The sequence below is a fragment of the Pocillopora damicornis genome, chromosome 11, assembly GCF_964200805.1.
Source record: "Pocillopora damicornis chromosome 11, jaPocDami1.2, whole genome shotgun sequence".
Taxonomy (NCBI): domain Eukaryota; kingdom Metazoa; phylum Cnidaria; class Anthozoa; order Scleractinia; family Pocilloporidae; genus Pocillopora; species Pocillopora damicornis.
The window spans coordinates 12579929-12590728 of NC_142680.1; the positions used below are offsets into that span (position 1 = coordinate 12579929).

Here is a 10800-nt window from a genome sequence, read left to right on the forward strand (position 1 = left end):
TTTACATTTGTAACTGTTTAGAAAACAGTGGATTCCAACTTGAAAGCATTTTGTGCGAACAATGTGTACTTATTTGACAGCTCCTATCGCAAAACTTCAAATTTCGTTACAGTTCTAAATCCAAAATCCAATACATTTACATGTGCCAAAGGATGCCTCTTAGGCACTGAATATACCACTCATGGAAGGTGGCAATTTTTCCAGCAGTTAGGCAGTCATGACACGTAGAAACATAGCTTAAATGACCTCAAATCACCTGAAGTCAAATTTTTCAACCTTCTTTTAGGGAAAATTTTACTGAAGGTTGATAAGAATGCTACGGATGTAAACCAATGAGGCAATTCAAGGATTCAGTTTCCTCAAAATTCAGTCAAACCAGCCAAAAGACCTCATCCATCAGAGTATTTCATTTTAATTACTATTTACTTCTAAAAGACCTCTATAGGTCTACCAATCTACCAATGACGAAGGTCTCCGGGCCCTCAAACATTTTTTCGATCAACGCACTGTTAGCTCTGAAACACTACTCCGTCTGGCCGAACTAGTACTCACACTCAATTTCTTTTCATTTGGTGGTAACTACTACAAACAAACTAATGGCGTGGCCATGGGTACTAAAATGGGACCCAGCTATGCCAATCTTTTTGTAGGTTTTATCGAACATCAATTTTTTAGCCAATACCAAGGCCCAAAACCTGAACTCTACGGCCGCTACATTGACGATTGCATCGGCGCTACCTCTTCTACCAAAGAGAAGCTCGCTCAATTTATAACCGCCGTCAATTCCTTTCATCCGGCTCTTAAATATACCTGAGAAATTTCCGACACTTCTTTGGCTTTTCTTGACATCAAAATTTCAATTGAAGGCAACGGCTTATGTACTAGTGTTTACTACAAGCCTACAGATTCACATAGTTACTTGTTGTATTCATCCTCACATCCATCACACGTAAGGAACTCCATACCTTTTTCAGTTTCTCAGACTTCGTCGTTTATGTAGTGACGACTCTGATTTTCCCGAAAAATCAGAGGCAATGTGCCAGTTTTTTGATAAACGTGGCTATCCTGTTTCTGTCGTTCAAGCGGGCTACCACCGTGCCCAACAAATCGATCGACAGGCAGCACTACAAACGGCCGAGAATGAGAACATTGACCGCATTCCATGTACTCTTACATTTCACTCTCACAACCACGCAGTTAAATCTATCATTCTTAAAAATTCTAAATTACTCCAAAACGATTCAGAGACTGGCACTATCTTTTTGCAACCCCCACTTATTTCATTCAAACGTGACAAAAACATAGGCAACTTTTTAGTCAGGAGTTCATTTCAAACCAATGACCAATCTGGAACTTTTAAATGCGCTCGCTCACGATGCAAAACTTGTCCTTTCATTCATAACGTAGAGAAAATATCGGGACCCAAAAGATCCATTAAGATCAGTGATCACTTCACGTGTACCTCCGCCAATGTTATTTACTACATAACTTGCACTTATTACAATAAGTTATACATCGGCGAAACAGGAAGACGACTGGGTGACCGATTCCGAGAACACCTTCGCGATGTGGAAAGAAATGACATGGACGCATCCAAACCAGTCGCTACACACTTTAATCTTCCTTATCATTCTAAACAGCATAGGGCAGTTTGCGGCCTTTCCTTACATCTAGGTAGTTCGGAAAGTCGTAAAACACCAGAACAAAAATTTATATTCCAAATCGGCACCCTTAATCCCCACGGAATCAACGAGCGCTTTTCATTCAACTAATTTATTCCTGTTTTCTCGTCACCGTATTCCCACCAATGACGTAGCTCCACTTTCTACATATAAATCCACACACAACCCACAATTCCTCTAATCGCTCTGACGAAGGGCTAACGCTCGAAACGTCAGCTTTTTTACCCTTTACGGTGGCTAATTTACGTTTTCAACCGTTTTTAACACTAAATTACCTGCTATACTCTCCCACCGACGCAGCACCACAGTTTCTTTAGAAACTTACCCCTTTATTCCTCTATAGGGAGTTCTGTTAGTTTCTGAGGGAAACCTTTCAGGATTTGTAAATTGCAATTTTTCGTTTCAATACTGTCTTCCCACTTAACATAATCCTTGATCAATCACTTGAGAACAAACATGAGGATGTTTTGCCCCTCTGTGATTGGTACATTGGATAAACAAACAGATAGCACCCTCCATCTGCTCAACATTCTAGGCATTCTAACAGTAAATAATGTATGTCGACACAATGCTTTAAAATTTTTGCATCTATGGCATAAAGGCCTGCCTAAGTGGATCCATTCCAAAATCATTCTCAATATGCAAGCAGTATTCATGGATACAACACCAGATATACTCCCAACAAATTTATGTAAACCTAGAGTGTGCAATAACTCTGGAAAACAAAAAAATTGCTAAGAAAGCGAAAGCTGACCTTGATGAAAGAATATAGAATCTTGCTAAGGGAACTTGGAGGTCATCACCGAAAGTCTAACTCTGAAACCAGAAGTGCCAGCACCCACACAAGCAAAAATGGAAAAGTTTTAACGAAAACAAAGCATGTTTTTCTGAGGATGGTACCCCATATGCTGACCAATACTGTTTCCCAGTCGCAAAATCCCAATCCAAACCTGGCAGTTATTTAGCCCTCTGGCTCTTCATTTCAACTATTTCTCAGTGTTCTAAGTATTTCGTATTTTAAACTTGTAATGTACATCAGTGTATAAAGTATAACCCATTATGCGTAAAAAATGGTCATTTAGTCACCAGGAGCTGAGACCAATAATTTTAAACTTTAAATACAACTACCAGCCAGAAAAAGGAAGCATACATTTGCTTCATATGCAATTTAGGCAGCTATCTATGAAAATTAGTAAATTAAAATAACTAAGTGAAAGAAACTTTGTAAGAGTGAACAGAGAGAACTAGATGCTGTGTGCCATACATTGTCAGTCAAGCATGTGCCCCTTGGAGATTTAATAGAAGGATACGGTTGTAGTAATGATAAACAAATTTAATGAAAATTAGACACCAATGCCTAGAGAAAACACTATCAGGGCTGTGTAAATAGATTTTAAATTGATACTTTGAACTATTTTTTATTCTACCAAAGAATTAGATACAGAAAGACTAGATACAGAAACCACACCGCATCATTCCAACACACAAAACACAGAAACTCTACCAAACTCAGCAAACATATCTGGACTCTTAAAGAAAATAACATTGACCACTTTATTTTATGGCCCATCCTTTCATCAAGATCACCCTACAACAATGCAAGCAAAAGATGCAACCTCTGCCTCAAAGAAAAATTACTTATCATCCACCAACTTCAATTATCATCACTCAATAAATGTAATGAACATGTGTCATCATGTCACCACAGACACAAAGCATTCCTGCATAACAATTGAACTAAGCATTGAAATTTTTTGCCATGCCTTTATGCAAGTTTGTAAATTATATAAATGATCGTTATGAATATTCTTCACAATAAAATCCTCTGAGTGAGTAATCACAAAACAGGCTTGTAAGGATGAAAGTATAGTCTCTGTTTTTCCCCCTATCTCACACATATCACACTCTACTTCTACATATCTAGCACTGTACAACAGAAAAATCAAAACACAGACTTCCTATATGTATATCTATGAATAATTTTACACGAGGCACATGTATTGATAGGGAGCTCATGAGGTACATTTCTAGCAAGCTACAATCAACCTGACAACTAAGTTGCCAAGACTTTTCTCCTGTGGTAGTGATTGTCATCTGAAATGACCAGTAAAAAGTCCCAAACCATTCTAGAAAGAAAAGAAGGGCAAACTAGAGAAACATCCCCTGTGAGTAAAGTTGTTGATGCAGACTCCTTAATTAATGATATGCCTTCGACACCCCACTCCACTAACAAGGAATTGTTAGTGGTCTCTGAGGATAATCTTGACTCCTATGAAAATTGCACTTTTTCAGTCAATGTTCCCTCACTCTGGAACAATTTACCAGACCAAATAAGAACTGTAGCATGCCTAAGTTCTCTTAAGAGTAAATTTAAGACCCTTTCACTTAGTCATTCCTTTTAGCTTTCAAACACTTCAGATTTGTTCTTAAATTAACAAATATTAAACTTGTAATGTAATTTACATATGTATTAGCAACTTTGATAGGCGTTATTGGTCAATTAGTACATATAACAATTATCATTACTATTATTATCATTATTGCTATGATTATGCAACACCTGATACATCAATAAGGTCATCTTTCTTTGAATCTGACATTGATCGACCAATCAGCGAGTCTAGATCCAACCTGGCTTTATCAGACTATTGATCAGAAAGCTCAGATGAAGAAAGGGATTTTAAAGGACATGCATATGAGCTTGTAACCAGTTTTTTTTACCGTCTCTACTATTTAACATGTGGTAAACTTCAATTGTTCTGAATGGTTTTCTGAAAAATGTTTCAACTTTGTTGTACAGTTTCTGTTTGACTGTGAGTATAGGACAGTAAGTACATAGTTGTTGATTTATTGTTTGGCAATGTTTGCTCTACTCTAAATTACTTTTAGTAATTCAATCATTTATTTTTTACTTTCTGCTTGTTCTGTTTATTTAATACCCTGTGATTTCTTGAGGCAAGTGTTTTTCACATGAAAAAGCGTGTTGGAGGGTGTGGCCACCTCAGACAAACAAATAAAGAGGATTCAGAGATACTGGTCTGGCCATTACACATAATGTTCTGTCAACCTCAAATCCATCAGATAGTGAGATAAATATAGCTGTTTACACCATGAAAAAGAACTAGATATCCATCTTACACCACTCTATCCAAGCTGGAGATTCAGCAAAGCAACTCAGATTTTCTCCCCCTGACAAGAACTCCTGGTTTGACTGGCAACAAGATCATTGACTGATAAAGAGATGACTGCTTGCCCCAGGTTTTTGTGAATTGTTGCATTACACCCACATAATGTCAAGTTACACAGAACTGAAATGAGTGCATCAATTCTCTGGCTTGGGTTCAGTACCCAAAGCATAAATATCATGATGTGAAAGTAATTCTCTGTGCTGTAGTTTCTGCAGTGTTACAATTTTGTCATGGAACTGTTAGCTGCCAAAGAAATCATCAAAGACCACCATATTTTCATTAAAACATTTCAATTTTCACTGGTTTGTACACTTGTAGATTTTTAAAGCACATTGTAATTCTAAATAATTTTATTCGTAATTTAGTCTATACTTTCCTAGTAACAATTATAATTAGCTTTTATCATCATTAATTGCAAATATACTCAGAATAGACTTCTAGGAGAGGAAATGAACTACTGCATGGCTACTCTGGCAGACTGGAAAGACACAAAGGCAAAGAAGGTTCAAGTTAACTAACAAGCAAAGCATTTCTAATTCAGGCCAAACATGCAGATGACAAATTAATGCACCCACCCAAGCTCCCTACTCAGAGACTTGAGGCTATTAAGGAGCAAATGGTAGACCATGAAGACATTTAGTTAATTCCATAAACTCATCTGAAAAAGGCAACCCCTTCTGCCGCACTTACAAATTTGTACATATCTTTACCTAGTGATCCTTTTTATTCTCTTCATTCTCCTTTGGGAGAGCCTTAATGTGTCTGCTTTAAATGCCAAGGTTAATGCTACCACTCAAGCACCAACCACAGTACAGAACATAGAAAACTCTAACCTTCCAAAGACTGCTCACAAGAATTGACAGATACAAAATAAATGTTCTTTTATACCATTTGTGCATGGAAAAGACCATTCCTAGTTTTAACTACTCATAAATGATATTCATTGAGTAAATATCAGTTTTACATAAACTAAGTCTTATTAATGCAAATTTTATCATGTATAGTAGTTTTTAAGGACCATGCATAATGTTAATTTTCTTTTCCAAAATTACTTTAAATTTTCTGCAATTCAGCTTACTAGCTGCAATGTGATATTGTGTGCATATTTTGTGTCTGATAAATCCATTAAATTTATCAAATATTTATTCAGCTAAGAATAATGCCAAAGTTAATTCAGCAACAAAGATAAGGCCACACTTTTGCTCCCTCAGACCACAAATAGCTTCATACCCTAGCTGATCACAAGGATGCCGTAAGCATGACACAAATGCCCCAGCCTCGAAATGAATAATTGAATAATTCCACCCCAATTTTCAAGATCAAAGTGCCCAATTCAAGATGGCATTAAGTAGCTGTGGTTCTGGCCAAAACAGAAAATGCTGAAAGGCTAGGCAAAAATAAAGCTTGTTTAAGTCTTTCAAAAGAGTGAAGAAAGAGAGGGAAAATGCCATAAATTTATCTTGAAGATAAAAATTCCAGACAGATTCAAGTAAAATTTGAGGCAGGCTATCCAGGGATATTATGACTATGTTTGCAGAGCATCTGTTGTCTTTGGAATATAGCATGTTGTGATCTTGAAAGATCATTCACTCAAAAGTTTGTCTTTCCAGCTTGAGGTGTTTGTAATCTTCATTACAAACTCCATTTCCTCTGTTGCTGATTTCTAATACCACAGCCTTTAAAGCACTGATTTACCTGTGACAATGAAAGTTTCGGCAATAGAAGAGGCAGTTTCATCTTTAAGATGTCACCTGAAGCACATACTTGAGCATTCATTTTTAATTCTTGTTTAACCATTTCAAACCATGTGACCACATGGCTAAAAAGGTTTATTTACTTAGAAAACTCAGGACTCAATGTCTAATTGTTAAACAGGCTATCAAACAACTTCTTTGAAAGCCAGGGGCATGTTGAAACAACACATAAGCTCTTGTGTTTTATCATGAGAATTAGAATGTTTGCACAAATAAATTTAAGACATATTAAATATAAGATGACTCGCCTCGTTTTGCTCACCAAGTGTTCGTATGTTCCCCAGGCTTCACCTTTGGCCACAAACACTGTAAACTGAACGAACTCACTCGATATCCTTTTTTCTTTGAGATCTTTGTCCTCCTGAGGTCGTCCCCGCATCATTAGGACCCTCCCATCATCAGCTAAAACCCTAACAGCATCAAATCTTTACTTGAAAATGCTCCCCAAGTCAAGAGTCAACTGACGCAGTACAAGATTTCCAAGATCAGAGGAGTATGCGCAGTGATTTCGGTAAACATTCCACATGAACAACCCTCCAGCACTTTGGAAAGATGCAGATTTTTCCACCAAAAGTAGCGCATTCTCTGAGTTAGGAACTTCAACTTTTCTTTTACAAAAAATATCAAGAGACTTAACAAAAAGATTCTACCTACATTACGATTGTTACAATGCTAACCTCATCACCACAAAACAACTGTTCAACCCAACACCTTGTAGATTTCGTCCAAGGGGCCATGCCTGTATGAAAAATTACCTCTCAGACCTCTCGCATCATTGAAACCATATAATTTCAAGGGTTTTGGGCTTGATTGGGACTCGAAAGACCAAGCGTAACTCTGTGTCGTTGGAGATTTATATGCCCCCACTTTTAGCCTGCTAAAAGGCATCGATAATAGCTCTATTTAAAATTAGAAATTTTTTTCTGTAGTTTCCATCGTATTGTAATAGAAATACATCATTTTTAAAAAAGTTCAAGCCCTTTCCTGCGCTGACCGACAATACTTTATATCAGTTCCAAATCTCCAAACCTTACAAAAAATCCTTATGAGCAAGTAGCATTTAGGACGGCAACAACCATTGCTAAGACAAATCCTCAAAGAACCGATAATATCCTACAGGAAGAAGTGTTCACTAAGACATACTCGTGAGAGAAAAATTGTTACGAGGGAGAGAAAACTGAATATACCATGGAGTTTCGTGTAAACATTTGTCGCTAATACAGAGAAAACTGGACGTACTACTGAATCGTTTAGGCATGTCAACCTCAATTTACACGAGAGCATCAATTAAGCCCGTTTCTAAAGTAAAGAAATACTTTTTATGAGCTCGCCTATACCCGTCTCAACCCCTATCCCGCCTTCAAATCGGAGTATGTCCCAGTCTCGCCTTCCTATCTTCAACCCGTATCTCGCCGTTAAAGAATCTCGTATCCCACATCCCGCCTCGATTTTAAGCCTCATCCTGCATCCTGCCAAACTTATGTTGGACCCTCTCTACCGCTTTCATTCAGTATACGGGATAAATCTGCGGAGAGCACGTTAAAATTGTTAAATATGTTTTGATTACCTTTATAACTAAGATGCAGTCCTCCCTTGTTTAGGCCATTCTCTGTGATCTTTAGATGCTAAATAAGTTTCCATCCATTCTGACGGCAACAGCTCTTTAGATGTTTATTGGCATCTTTCACTGCTCCATTGAATTCATCCCTTGAACCTTGTAGAAGTAAGCTTAAATATAGCCGAGAATGAATCTTCGATTTGTCTACGATCGATTCAGCATCTTGCAACAGTTTTTATATTTAAGGTTATTGGAGCCGACATAGAGAATGTCTTGGTCCGGCGAATGCTCCAGGTTAGCTTTGAAGTTGTTCTATATAGCTTTTGAGGTGGCCCTACTGAATAACTTGACCACTGCTCGATAGCCAAGGGCTTTTTCTAGCTTTTCACAACATATGTTTGTCTTTGTTGCAGAAGTTCCAATTGATAGCGTTGTACATCAGTGTTGTAGCCAAAAATGCTCGTCACAGACATGTCCAACTTCACTTCCAAAATGGCTAAACGAAACGAAGCTGAGTAATGAATATGTAACCGGTTGCAAGAAATGGATTACAAGTTATATTTGTCACAATTCAAGGTAAAGAAATTAACAAACGAGAAAACAAAAATAAAATTTAAAAAAAGGACACTTACAAACATCGCCGAGACCTGGGTCAACTGCCAAATTAAAGACGATGTAAAGCGACGTAAAGCGACGTAAAGCGACGTAAAGCGATCGATGGAGACAGTATAGACAGTTAGACGGTTCAAATAGTTCAACTGTTGATCGGAATGAATAAAATCCGCGGTGAACACTAATACAAGCGACATAAACAAAAGGAAATTATACAGGAAAGAGTAACAGAATATTGATGAAAGTTATGCACGCAGAACAAAAGGCCTGAATGAAGTGTGACAAAAGAAGAGTACAAATTTGTAATCAAACGAATTTTTGGCGGCAACAGCAATGGAATTATCGGAGACCTTAGCAATGGACTGTGTCCCATCCTCATTGTTCCTTTGTTTTTGTGTTTTAAATCTTTTTTTTTTCCTTGCTAACAACTTGCCATTCGTTGCGCATTTGTATTGTCAGAAGGTATTTTGACTCCTCCTCAGTCCTTGGATCTATTGCCAGAAATGATGGACAAAATGACAGAGGCGGTGGTTTGTTGCTTGGAAACGGAGTAACATGTATGGAACAATAAACTAAATTGAAAAATAAAAATGCCTCGAGAGGCTGCACATGTTTCCCCGACCTCTCATTTTTTTCTGAACATCCGACAAATTCGAAAATATAAACGGATAAATTAACGAGACTTCCTTGTAACGTCCAAATGCATATCAAATAGGGTGTTTTTTGCTCCAGTGTAACTCCTTCAAGTGTCTGAGGTTTGTCTGAGGTATCCTCAACCAATGGTCGTAAGGTTAGGCGTCTTATGAGAAATAGTACGGAGCTTAAGCAACCACGACGACTACCGGGACGACGACGACCGGAAGTAGGATGAACGTTAGTACGCAAGCGCGGCCCAAACATTTCGTCGTCGTGCCAGCCTCGATGACGTCAGAAAGAGTTGTTTCACGTCGTCGTGAACGTGGGCAGAAACTTGAGTTGAATTGAGCACTAAAAGGTACGAACTTACTACCATTTGCCAAATTTGATAACTGGTTGGAGTTTTTATTGTCTTGTGCCGTTGTTTTAAGCTCTTATGTTCGGGTCAATTATCACAAACGGCTTATTTTAAGTTTTCCTTTTCTACATAGATGGCGGCAAGTGTGAAAACTGGAGAGAAAGCAAACACGTAAGCAATTAATTGACGGAATTTAGTGAAAGAATGCTGATTGTGATTATTTTTTTAATGAAAAGTTTTAGATAGCAGTACTATCTACCTGTGAATTCGGGTGCAAGAAAATATAAAGTAGGTAACTTGTAGATTCGATCTTTTACTTAATTAAAAGCGTCGAGGGTTTTCATCAGATTGCGTGTTTACATTACTCAAGCCTTTTTCCCTCTCTGGTTTTGTAACTTTATTTTCGAAATATTTCACTAACTATCCGGCTAAAAAAAAGATTCCCTTAGCCGTGAATGTGAAGAGAAAATAATCTTAAAGGCTCGGCATTCTAGGCTGACCGCCGATTGTTTGTAAATGTATTGTTGTAGTTTTGCTTGCGTGAAGTAAAAAGCAACCTTATTCAAACCTGAATCCTGCATTTATCTGGTGCAACATCAGGTTTGTTAATGAGTTACACCCCGTAATGTTAAATGGGAAATAATCTCCGTAAAATCTAGTGTTCTTAATATTTACGGCGGGTAAAAGAAATGTGAAATAATCTCCTCAAAGTCTAGTATTCTAAATATTTACAGCGGAAATTAAAAATACACGTATCGCCGTGAAAGAACTCGCAGAACAAATTGCAAATGTAGGAGGTCGGAAATAAAATAATTTGAATTGCTTTCGATCTTTTTATTGCGGTAAATTTTCCCTTAAAATTTAGCTCTTTTAACAGCAAAGTAGTATGAAAAGATTTTATAATATCAAATAGTGGATTAATTAAATTTTTATTTAGCACAATCACTCACAAATCCTTTTCTTATCTACTTTGGCAGAAATCCAAATTTCGTGTGGAGTAATGACCACGATA

At 37.4% G+C, this 10800-nt stretch overlaps 1 protein-coding gene and 1 pseudogene across 1 annotated transcript in view; both read left to right on the forward strand.

Moving 5' to 3' along the window:
- Positions 1 to 313: 313 nt before the first annotated feature.
- Positions 314 to 1772, forward strand: LOC149037594 (uncharacterized; annotated as a pseudogene).
- Positions 1773 to 9608: 7836 nt separating this feature from the next.
- Positions 9609 to 10800, forward strand: part of LOC113665358 (uncharacterized) — a 1881-nt gene continuing 689 nt past the window's right edge. Inside the window, exons 1-2 of the mRNA XM_089186352.1 lie at positions 9609 to 9959; positions 10766 to 10800. The exon at positions 10766 to 10800 is cut by the window's right edge and continues 689 nt beyond it. Of these exons, the coding sequence (XP_089042478.1) occupies positions 9922 to 9959; positions 10766 to 10800 (73 nt within the window). The 5' untranslated portion in view covers positions 9609 to 9921. The remainder of the gene's footprint in view (positions 9960 to 10765) is intronic.